We start from the raw sequence: 12,567 nt of genomic DNA, 5'->3' as shown, positions 1-12,567 counted from the left end.
ACTGTCTGCTGATGGGTTTCAGACATTGCAACCCATTGTTGCATGAAAGAAGGAGTTTTAGAACCATGTAAAACTTCTAAAACTATGTCAAAAAAAAAAAAAAAAGAAAAAAGAGAAAAAAACCCCACAACAGACAAATCCCACGAAGTTTCAAACTGGAACATTTAAATCACTTTCTTCTCTTGAATAGGAAATTAATTTTTTGAACATTCTTTTCTTTAAAAGGGGTAATAAATTCAGAGGATATAATATAGAATTAAAACACGAAAACATAAATTAGTTCATTCTCTTATTTTTCTATTGTTAACATTATTGTCAGCTTAAAAGACAACCAAAATACCTAACTTCTATTATGATACAAATCTGTTTAAAATGTGCATTTTATTTAAAAGCTGTCAAGAGATCGAGCTTCCACAAGCACAAAAGTCGACTGCTGTGGTATTTTAATGTCTTTGTTTGAGATCTGTGAATTTGTGAAAGCTTTAAGGCTGTAAATACCTTTGTCATCTTTAAAACCTCTACATCAGGTAGGTTAGTGTTGAATGTCACATCTTTTATGTAGGTTATTGCAATTTCATCCCCGTCCATCTCCATGTACATTTTCCATTTACAATCCTATGAATAATAAAAAAAGAATGCTGGATTGTCAGAATACAAATAAAAATAATATAAAAAAAAAAAAAAAAAAAACCACAAGAGAAGTGAAACAAAATCAAACACCAAAATAACCCAAAACCTTACCCTCAATATATAAGGGAAAAAAATAATCCAACAGGAAAAATAAGGAACATAGATGTATTTTAGGATATGCCCATTTTCCAGTAAAAGTGTTGGCAAGAGAAAACCCTCAGGTTCTCCTTTGCTCTGCTCTCAGCTCACACTGAGAGGTGGTGGCCACGTTGACAGGTCTGGATGCCTCCAGAGGTGTGGATCCCCTGAAGGGCTGCAGGAGGATGGGGGGTTTCCCCGCCTGAACAGATGGACAGCCCCTGTGAGCAGGCAGCACAGGGGCTCCGCACACCCGTGCAGAGGGACAGGGCAGTGGTGGGAGCTGTCACTCAGGGTCACAGCCAGTGCTGGCAGCCAGCCCCAAGGACATCTTCCCAGTGAACCCAGGAACAAGTGACCAGAGGGTCTGTGAAACACCATTAAGACAGTCCTCAAATAATGGGCAAGAGGATGAGCTGGTTATTACAGCTCAATTATTTCAGATACTGAGTGACCAGCGAGGCACTGAGCATCCTCAACTTCTGCAACCTCCAACTGCACTATTAATTATAAGCAGCTCAGCTTGGAAAAGAATCACAGTGGGTCTAGCAAACCAAAGCAATGAAAGGTATCTTTAAATAATCCTATGAGCTGAACACAGGGCCAATGTCCGACCTTTAGCATAGGTGTGAGCCTGCAGAAGCTGATGGCTCTGGCGGCATCCTGCAGGACATGAGTCCTGAATGCTGGGACTGGGGCTCGTTCCTGTGGCCAGGGAGGCTCCACTGGGGACCAGAGACTGACTGTCCATGGTGCAACCAGCCAACATTTGCTGGTGTGCTTGGCAGGCGCTTTGAGGATTAGACACTGTCCAGTGCACTGAGCTCCTCCAAAAATCAGTCCCCTGAGGGACAAGAGGGCTGCAGTGAAGCAGAGTGTCTCTGTCTCCGTGCAGGAGGGGTGACTTGCCCTTCAGAGGACAGGAGCTCCTCTAGCCATGCTGGGGGTTCAGGAAGGTCTGTGCCTACCGCATACTGCCGGCTGGGCAAGCGTGGGCTCAGCATTTGCGGGAGGCTGTCTTCTCCTCAGTTCTGCTCAGAAAATGCAAAAACTTTCACTGGGGACACAGATGTCCACCGAGGGCCAAGGGCTTGCGTAAGCAGATATTTGCACACACAAACGTACAGCAGCCTAAAAAGTATCCGTTCGCACATGCGATTATCTGCTAGTGTTTGCACGTGCATCTCTCATAAATGTAATGTAGGAGCTCAGCCCTCAGAAGTCTCAAAGCTTCCAATCAGGCATTGAATTGGCAATTCCAAGATAAAAGAAAACCAGAGTATAATCATTTCCGAACCACAACAACAAATTATGCTTATGAAAGCATTTGGCCCTGTGTGTCCATCTGTCCCCATTGAAAGCTTCTGCGTTTATGAGCAGAGCGGATGTGTTGAGCCGGTTTTCGCATCGCCACTGGTGAGAGTTTGAGCAATGGGAACTGCGGTCCAGTGGTCAGGGCACCAGAGCGAGACTCAGAGGTGCTGAGTTCAGTTCCAGTTCTGCCCTCAGCTTCCTGTACAACCCGGTAAGGTGCTGAAGTCGCCCTATGCCTCTGTTTCCTAATCATGGACTGTATCTCTTTGCATGTTGTTTTCTGTCCTGTGAGCTAACCCAGGGTTATGCCTGTCTCTTCCTGGATAGGTACTGGCCACATTGTTGGCTGAGGACTGTATGTGGTATGTAACTGAACAGCAATGGCAAAGTGAGTTGTCTTCGACTCCTCCTCACCTCTCAAACTGTGCCCCTCTCCCTGCCCACACCATCCTTGCTGCCAGACTTTTTTGCAGGACTTCCTAATTTCACACTATCTGGATTCCCTATTGCAGATGGAACCTCAGGTTAGAGACAAGATGCTTGATGACAATTATAAGTTTTACAAAAACACCAGAGCCAAAGAATGAACAAAACACTGACATAAAACACTGTCCTCCAGTTAATTCAGCGCATCTCCTGCCGTGAGACCAGTGCCAAGCACGGAGAGCCAAAGCTGCACCTTGTGCCAGAGCTCCTCTGCCTCCGCGACTCGGGATTTTGTGCCATTCACTCACATCTCCCTACAGACCAGATCTGACAAACATGAGCTTGTTTTAATAAACAACACAAATCAAACGACCATCTCTGAAGAAAAGGCTGGCAAGCTGTGTCAATCCGCGGTCAGGCCGGCGGTGGGCAGCTGCCAGCACCAGCCCCTCACCACATCGGCCACACAGGCAGGAGTCCCCTCTGCGCTGTGACAGATCGGGCTGCCCCATGCAGCTGGGGATGCAAGAGCCTGGCACAAACACTGCCGGCCCTGGCCCCAGACCGCAGTCTCAGAGAAAGGAACAGTCTCGTGTCCCTCAACTCCAGCCCCTCAAACCTTTGGTCCTCCACAGAGTCCTCTCCAGCCACACCACGCAGACAGCAAAAGAGGAAATTACCACACTAAATGTGCCCTCTGTGGTCACTCAAAAACATGTGTGTCCCATTTCATTTGGAAAGGTTTTGATTTTGCGTTATTGTAAAATCATCCGTAGAAAGAGAGAAAGTGAGAGAAACAAAGAGAAGAAAGGGAAGGAGAGGCTGGGAGAAAAGATAGAAAGATATAAAGAGGGGGAAGGGAAGGGAAGGGAAGGGAAGGGAAGGGAAGGGAAGGGAAGGGAAGGGAAGGGAAGGGAAGGGAAGGGAAGGGAAGGGAAGGGAAGGGAAGGGAAGGGAAGGGAAGGGAAGGGAAGGGAAGGGAAGGGAAGGGAAGGGAAGGGAAGGGAAGACAGCAGCTAGGTGACTTTTGAATCAGACACTTGGGAAATATCTAAGATAGGCAGGTGGCTACTTGCATTACAAACTTGGTAACCATTTTGTTCAACCACACAGTAAATAATGCGAGATTTGTGTGCTACAGAACTGTTTTCCAACTGAGTTCTATGTTCTTATTTGCCAACGAATAGGAGAGAGATGCTCAGCCACTTCAGCAAAAATTTGGCTAGAATAACGAAGTATACATATTTCAATTCTTTGATGAATTGGAGCCATAAGTTTTCTTGCATCGAGACTACATTTAGTGCAAAATGTATGCGGAAAAATAATTTGGAAATAGCTTGTTCAAAATGTCTGGTTGATAAAATACTTACAGAAGTCTTTCAAAGAGATTTCCCTGGGCATCCTGTAATTCAAGCATTAAAATACCTCCCAATATTTATGTGCTTGATTTTGATTTAAATAAAGAATTGCAGTTTGTTTGTTTTTTTTTTTTTAATCTAGTTTCAGAACTGAGAGGCACAACCAGCAAAACTTTGTGTGAAAAACATTTCCAAATAACACTTTGACAAAGCAAATGAATCGGCAGCCTCTGCAAATGACTGCAGAAAAGAAAAGCAAATCACACATGTATTTTGAGCCACTTCGCCTCAGCTTTGAAATAGAAAATAAGAACACTTTAAAAATTAAGTCTCCATTTTACTGTGGTGACAATATCCCTTTAACCCCATATGTGCTAACGTCTGCAACAAAAACCAAAAGGGAAATGAAAAACATCAGGCACAGGCTTTAAACAACAAACATGTCTCCTCAACAACAGCTTAAAACTCTTGCTGGGGAGACACCTCATTTTCAAGGAGGCCCAAATCCAGGATTCATTTTTAAAATCGGTTGCTGCAATACACCTTTTTTTTTAATATTGAAGAAAAAAATCTAAACGGCATTGTAGCAGGCAACTAGATATTGGAGGAAAAGTAAGATGTAACACAAGATGAAACAAATATGAAAAAAATGTTGGTCATGCTGGTACTAAAAGTAGTAGCATGTTGATGATTTAGGTCCCCAGAAGCTCCTTTACATTCTTAGCTATTATCTATCTCAGCTGCCGAAACCTGCTGTTTTAAAGGCATTAGAGTTGAACATCTCGTGACAGCACTTGGGTTATTTATCATTATGTATCACCCTGCTACACTATATTTTATTATTCTGGATTTAAAGGAAGATAACACAATTATGGTTAATTTGCTTCTCTTCTTTATATATATAGTGTCATGACCCACCACGGCTCTGTCCCATGAGATATTTTTAACCAAAAAGAAATCCACAAGAAACTCTCCCTAAAAATTCCATTAATAACCTCTTGTAGCGTGTATAGGTTGCAGGGTCTGGAACTAAGAATGTTTTAATCTCTTCAGCAAAACAATGTCTCATAATGATGTACAGGACTATTGCTGCACTGATGAAGAATCATACATAATTCAGCACCTTTCACTTGGCACCACTGTGATATCCTCATTAGCAGTGGCTCACAGTGGCTGTCAGATGGTGTCCATGCGAATGCAGGCATTATATTGTCTTTGAGATGTGCAGCTGCTTCCATGACACTGCCAGTATATAAAAACATGACGCCAGTTTGTTTTATTTAGTGCTAAACCTTCCAGTTTGTAAAAACAAGGCTGACACAGAGCCTGACATGAGGCAGTGAAAATAATTAGCTCTCATTTTCTCAGCCTCCTATTTCCTTCTCCCCGCTGTGTTCTCTTTCCACTAAACCACCACATGTCAGTCGAAATGGGAGGCAATTAGTGGGCTCATTTCAGTCCCCACAACTGTGCTGAAAAGAAAGTATTTATGATGGCACAATGAACAGCTGAAAGATTAAATAACATTTGCCTTTTGAAAAGAAAATGACTTCTAGCTAAATGGGCAATTTTTGATTATTCTCAAACAAGCTTAGAGTAGTTGGTTTTTAAAATACAAGAAAGGAAAATGAGTCATTTTTAGGTGAAAGAATCAAATAAAACTTGACACAGTAATGCAAATAACTGATGTTTTATTGCAAAATATGTAAATGTGTTATACCCTTAACAATGGCTGGTGTCTCAGGTCAGGGCAGGCTGCTGCCAGCCAGGCTCCAGTGAGAGAAGGTGGCTCCACCGCCGGTTTTATTTCAGCTGTGCAGGCAGAAAAAAACAGGGGCGGAAGGAAGGCCTTCCAAGAGAGATGGTCTCAAAACATACAGACACAAAGCAAGAGAAAGATGTATTTATGCTATCAGTTGCTCGGGTGCCTCCTGCGAAAGCCGGAGCCCTCACTCCTCCGCGAGGCAACAGGCACTGCCTGGCTGGAGCTTCACCTGGAGATGCACGAGGCCTTTTCAACACCTACAGAGACCTCCCGGCAGTATCTAAACTATCTGTCCCCTGACAGCGCCTCTCTTTACCATCCAGCACTGGGAAGCTCTGTGCCACCATGGAAGGGAACAAACTGGTAAATACTCGGTGCTGCTATGCACTGGGGGGCTCGTGCCCTGAGAAAAGTGGGTTGCAGCAGCTGAGATGGAAAGCTCTGTGATAACAGCGGTCCTGAGCCGCTTACCAAGAGCTGCCCTTGCCATGTGATCAGCAGTGAACATGGATTGCTGCGGTCGCAGGCATCATCACCCACATGCGCAGCCTGCTTGCAACAGCGGGGCTGTAAAGGCGGGAGCACGACAAACACAAGTCCCTTCCCGGCGGCTGCACGTGGCAGACATCAGCCCATTCTTAATGGTGCTGGTTATATTTCAATCTGGCTGTGGTTTTATTTTACAGCTTAGGTAATTTTTTTTTCCTTTACGAAGTATTTATCCCATTACTGACTACTTATTAGATTAGAAGTAAAACAATGAAAATGGCACACGAACACAGCTACTCTGATTCTTGCATTAACTATTAGCCTTTAGTAGTGAAAGCTTTGTGCTTTGAGGTGTAACTAAAGAGAGAGGCTGTAGAAGATGCGGTTTTGAGATAAGGTTAAATAACCCCAGGTTAGAAAGTCAAGGTACTTGCAAGTATTTTGCAAAGGAAGGGTCAGAAAAAAACAAATTCTCTGCCAGCTTTACTCACTGAATTGGATTAAAATACCCACAGAACATGGGGAATATGTACAACAGAAATACTACAAAACTGGAATTTAAAATTTTGTCCACATGCAGAGTTGGTCACGATGTCTCTCTAAAGTAGCCATTTTATCATATTCATGTTTGCACCACACATTGAAATTATTGCATTAAAATATATCCTGGTTTGGATATTTGAGGCTAGAAAATAGTTCACACTGTTAGCAAATGGTTTTGAAGAGACTCTGCTCCCTACCTTGTCAAATGGAGGGAGAGGTAACTGGGGAAAAATAAGGTAAAATGCTGAGCCAGCTTCAAGGCTTTGTGTTTGGGTATAGGTCAGATTGTGCCACACTCAGGAAAAAATGAAAACATTCAGAGGTGCGGTGAAATCTGCCCTTTTGAGGACCAAAACTAAAGAATGCATCAACAGGAGACAAAAGGACTGTGAACCATCCTTCTTAAGGGCTTGGGTGATTCATCAGTGCAGAGCTGACACAGCTCAGACACCTTTCCCTGATTGGGAAATTTTAATGAGCCACCTAGGATGAGAAAGACATTGAAAATTCCCTCTGCAGTTCTGCAAATCAGCTCAAGCCACAATTGCCAGGGTTTGTTTTTTTACCCACTTTGGTATCTTGGAGTTAATTGGTGTCCCCCTCCTTTTTTTTTTTTTTTTTTTAATTTGTGGAAAAAAATAATATAAAAAGTCTAAATCGATCACGTTTCAGCTTAGTGGGAATTGTGTACAGAAAGGTCATTAAAAGGAAGTGAATGGAAGTAACCACATAAGTACAAGAGTTGGAAAAGAAACCTCTAAAAACCAGGTTAGCTTTGCAGCGCTCACTCCTGATACATTCGGAGAGCACAAAGGTCAACTGAGCTTTCATCACATCCAAAGATGCAGCTAAAAAGGGAAGGAAACTGTAATGAAATGACTGCATCTGTCAGCTGGTGGAAACCAACATAATCCCACTAGAAGATGCGGTTTAAATTAGATAACAAATCTGAGGCTAGTAAAGTTGTGTACTGGGTAGTCAATGTTTCATTCAGTGGACAGATAAGGCTGAACATCAAAATGCCATCCTGAAGTCCATTCATCAGATCCTTGCTAAAAGGCACTGCCATTCCTAAGGCACTAAAGTTTCTGCCTGCTTATGGAGAAGGTGCTGATGGGGCTCAGTGTGGTGCCAGGGAGAGGACATCTGTGCCCCAAGGAGCCATCTTCACACCTGAGATGGTGCTGTGCTCTCACCAACCAAATGCATCTGAATTAACCTGCACCCCTCAAATGGTTTCTGGGTCCAGCACTTTTATGCCCCATGGCATCGCAGTGTGTCACACTGCAGGCCGAGGCTGTGCCCACACCACAGCTTTACTTTGGATCAGGAGCGGCTTTCGTCCCACGCTTTGGCAGAGCCACCTCCGAGTGCAGGGACAGGCTTGCTTCCAGCTGCAGCTACACCAGAAGATGCACTGGGTAACTAATGGGAACTCAGCAGCCTGGGGTAAAACCTCCCAGCACATCCTGTTCCCCTGTGCAAACCCCTCCTGCTGCGCCGCACCAGCTCCCAGCCGAGCCTGACAACCCCCTCCATGCACGCAGGTCTAGCAGCCTACACATCACCTGAGGAACACACGTTCTCCACTTGTAACCCAGATCTGGGCTTTTTGCCTCTTTTTACTCATGACTAAAACAGGAGAAATGCTTCTCAGCTTGGCAGCTGGTTATAGGGACTGATTAGGGTAAAGTTCCTTTGAGAAACCTATTTTAAAACTGATATAGGCCAGCTTACTAGCTATTAAGATGGTGGAAGGTACTATCCCAAGTGCTTCTGCTGACCCAGTTTTACAGGAACAGGCATCTGCCTTTTATAAAAATGGGACAGTAAAAGAAGCTTAAACCCTTCAATCCTGGTTTATCCAGTATCTCCACTACATTTTGGAACAAATCTGGATGGCAGCAGTAGTTGGCTTAAAGCAGCCTCTAGGGGAGCCAGAAGATTGTATCCAGCGATTTTCAAAGAAGCAAGCCTGTCAAATTTTCTACGTTGTATGTACCACACCAGTCTTTGTTAGTGTTACATTTAATGCAGATTACCTTGCTCATGTTGGCCCTAGCATCCTGCCTAAAAGCTCCGTGGATCTACTCCTTCTAGCCCACTTTTTAAAAGTGGCTTAGCTGCAACATCTTTTAAGGCAGGTATGAGTTAATAAGCAGATCTCGGACAGAAGTTTCCAGCCCAAATTCAGGTGACAAATTGCACATTCCCTGGAACGGCATCAGGGACACAGGCGCTGCGGCGGGGCAGATGCCGGGGCAGGCATGCCTGGCATGCAACCATGGCTGCGGAGGGAATGGCTTCCTTAGGAAGGGGTTTGACAACACACAGAGCAGAGAGGATCAATTAGGGGGCCTCACAGTTAAGGCAGGACCCCTCCTCCCCCCAAAAATGTTTACAGTTGGTAGGTCAGAAACCGGCAAAGGCTATGTCGGCACTACGCAGGCCGGTTGAACTAGCCCCCTCCTCTCGTAACAATTCACCTTCTGCCCCATAGACTTTGGCACTCTGTCTCATTTGTAAATTTTGCTATCATGGCTAAAATATCTGAATTTCTCTCCAACACTGAAAGGTCTATTCACTCCTTCTCATTCTTTCCTAGGGGAGGCTGCCCACCTCCCTGCATTACGGCTCACAAGGCATATTGGAAATGGAAGGGAGACCAGCTATTTCATGGACTTTCAGTTCCTTGTAGAGTTGCACATGGGAGAGAAAGATACACACCTACAAGAAAGCAGCTGTACAGCATCACGAGCTACATGCATTCAAGAACACCGAGACAGTCTAAGTAATTCACATAGTGATAAAGAAGATTTTTATAGAAAAAAAAAAGTGCTTAGGATAAAAGAAACAAACGGAAAAAGGAAATCTCCAGACAAAAAGCAAAAAGCTTTTTCAAATTGATGAAATGATTTCAGTAAGAGTCCAAGTTCCTACTAAGTACAAACCTAAATGCTCTCTCTGCAAGCACCACCAAGTATAGAAATCACAGAAATCAAGAGACTTCTGCAAACAATATGCCCTGAAAGCAAAGCAGCCAGATAACACAAGATGAAAGTCAACCACCCACAAGTTTAGGGTGGACACGCAATGCAGATTTGTCAAATACAAAAGGAAACAAATCCTGCTGTCACAACCCCTGACTCTAACTCAGAAATCCTTTACACATCATTTCCCCATAGATGATTAATTCTAAAACCCTTGAACACAGCAGGCTGGATGAAGAAAACAAAAACCATGGGACAAACCTCATGCTCAAGAAAAGACAATGTGGTGGAAATGCTTTGCTAGAACATCTGGAGTCATCAACACTCTCGTTACACAGGGTGTACACAGGGTGTAATGAGAGATCCTTGAACCAGCGTGGCTTGGATCTGAGGTTTGGTCAGGATGTGGCATGCTGGTAATTGCATCTACCAGCCACTGCACAGTAGTTTTGCCATCTGCAATGCCCTGCACCTACCCTTCCCACCTTCCCCAGTACCGTGAGTGAACGCAGCCACCACCAGCACCAGTCCCATCCTCCCCAGCAGGTAGCCACACGTGCCACGCATTTTCCAAACTCCTCTTGGTTGCATAAGAAGACATGAACTTTCTGCTGAGACAAAGATAATAGTCTGTCTGCTAACATCATGTGTACAGCACTGCTCAAACATGAACAGGTTTTTTTTTTTTCAAATGAATTGTTATTTCACATCCATTGGGATAAAAGGAACAAAGCAAAAGCCTGAATTACAGAAAATACAGTAAAAAAATTGTTCACAAGGAAACAAATCTTTCAGTCATAGCCTGCTGTGCCACTCTTTTCTTCCTCACCTGCTCTGGAGTGTGAAGCCCCATTACACCTGAAGCCCCACTTGACACTTTGACATTTGGTCACCACTTTCCAAAACAAGAGGATTCTCACAGCAAATTATCTTTCTGTGTCCAAAAGATGCTGGACTCTCTGGGTAGTGACTGTTAGCCAAACCGACTGATCTAGCACTTACCTTCGGACCATTTCCTGGCTTCAAGTGATAACCAAAAACGAGTTCAAGATTCACAACTTTCTCTATGTTTTCTTCAGCTCCACCTGCAGAATCCTGCCAAAAAAAAGACAGGGTGAGACTTCACATCTTCCACAACCCCAGGGAGCCAGGAGCAAGGCCTCTGGTGGCAGAAAGGATTTGCCTTTCAGATGCCACAAGTTCGGCAGGCAGCAGGCAGGGGCCATCATTGCCCCGATCATGCCGCTCCAAGAGGGGCCATGGCTTCTGCGGGGTTTTATGACCATGAGCCAGCGGGGTTTATGACCATGAGCCAGCACTGTGCCCTTGTGGCCAGGAAGGCCAATGGCATCCTGGGGTGTATTACAAGGGGGGTGGTTAGTAGATTGAGAGAGGTCCTCCTTCCCCTCTACTCCACCCTGGTCAGACCACATCTGGAATATTGTGTCCAGTTCTGGGCCCCTCAGTTCAAGAAGGACAGGGAACTGCTGGAGAGGGTCCAGCGTAGGGCAACGAAGATGATTAAGGGAGTGGAGCATCTCCCTTATGAAGAAAGGCTGAGGGAGCTGGGTCTCTTTAGTTTGGAGAAGAGGAGACTAAGGGGGGACCTTATTAATGTTTATAAATATATAAAGGGTGAGTGCCATGAGGATGGAGCCAAGCTCTTCTCGGTGGCAAACAATGATAGGACAAGGGGTAATGGGATCAAGCTGGAACACAAGAGGTTCCACTTAAATTTGAGAAAAAACTTCTCAGTGAGGGTGACAGAGCACTGGAACAGGCTGCCCAGGGGGGTTGTGGAGTCTCCTTCTCTGGAGACATTCAAAACCCGCCTGGACATGTTCCTGTGCGACCTCACCTAGGCGTTCCTGCTCCAGCAGCGGGATTGGACTAGATGATCTTTTGAGGTCCCTTCCAATCCCAAACATACTGTGATACTGTGTTTCCAGCACGCACTGGGTGGCACCTGGGACATGCTGCACCATTTCCGCTCCTGGCCGAGCCGCTCCGGCACGGCACGGTGCTGCTGCGAGCATCAGGGCAGCCACTGCCATGGGAATTGCAGCCAGCACGGCATGGCAGCGAAGACCCAACTTTCATTTTCCCCTTCAGGGAACAGAGCTTTGCCGTATGTAAATTCGCTTTAAGTGGATTTCGGTCTATAGCTGTGCAATAAATTATGACTAAAAAAATCTACTTTGGGCTTCAGAGTCTAGAATTGCTTGATTAGCTCACCAAATTAAATCAGGCAAATATCTCCTCTGGCAAGCCTGAGGTTCCCAGGGTCCCAAACACACTCTCCCTTTTGCATGGCTCTTGTTAGAGGTATCAGAATACCAACAGGCTAACACAAGGGTGACCAGACATTATAAATTGTCCTTCTGTACTGTAAAATTAACAAACTGAGGAATGATGGGCTCGTTCCGGGCCAGGGATCTGCCATTCTTCAGTGGTGAGCAGTCAGTGGCATGAGGATGGAGGAATGGCTCTTAAGAGTAATTTCTGATTAATAAGAGCAAAGGAATCACAACCAGTAGTCTTTTAATTTAATAGCACTGGTTCTATGATAAAATCTTGGAGTCTCATTGAAAACAACTTTTATTATCCTATTACTTGTTCTGATGTGACCCATTGCTGCTGTTGATCCCCTGAGTTTGTCAGAAGCAATGGACAAACCTGCTGCGGGAACCGCTCCTTCACCCTCCCATGAACAGCAGGAAAACCGAGAAGAGTAAAATAGTCATACCAACATGAGCAGCACTTCTTACATGAGCAACAAGACTTGCCTTAATCAACGGTGGAAAATGAAAAAGATTTAGGTAGTCATGGGTTAACTTCTCAATAGCAGTCTAGGAAAAAAAAAATCGACAAAAAAAAAGATGAGAGTTACTCAGTATCTCATACTGCAAATACC

The 12,567-nt window shown here is 44.7% G+C and overlaps 1 protein-coding gene across 6 annotated transcripts in view; it reads right to left on the bottom strand.

The window, feature by feature from the left end:
- MAP3K20 (mitogen-activated protein kinase kinase kinase 20) overlaps nucleotides 1-12,567 on the bottom strand; it is a 99,542-nt gene that overhangs the window by 16,328 nt on the left and 70,647 nt on the right. For all 6 annotated transcript variants that reach the window (XR_010473680.1, XR_010473681.1, XM_065068791.1 and 3 more), the window contains exons 15-17: nucleotides 12,440-12,502; nucleotides 10,656-10,748; nucleotides 499-615 (exon numbers count right to left, since the gene is read on the bottom strand). Coding sequence is in view for 4 of the 6 variants with exons in the window: in XM_065068791.1 (XP_064924863.1) it covers nucleotides 499-615; nucleotides 10,656-10,748; nucleotides 12,440-12,502 (273 nt within the window). In the remaining 2 variants the exon portion in view is untranslated. The remainder of the gene's footprint in view (nucleotides 1-498; nucleotides 616-10,655; nucleotides 10,749-12,439; nucleotides 12,503-12,567) is intronic.

This window comes from Columba livia, chromosome 7 (genome assembly GCF_036013475.1).
Source record: "Columba livia isolate bColLiv1 breed racing homer chromosome 7, bColLiv1.pat.W.v2, whole genome shotgun sequence".
Lineage (NCBI taxonomy): Eukaryota > Metazoa > Chordata > Aves > Columbiformes > Columbidae > Columba > Columba livia.
Note: the sequence above shows the minus strand (reverse complement) of the source record. Positions and strands in the feature narration are given on the sequence as shown.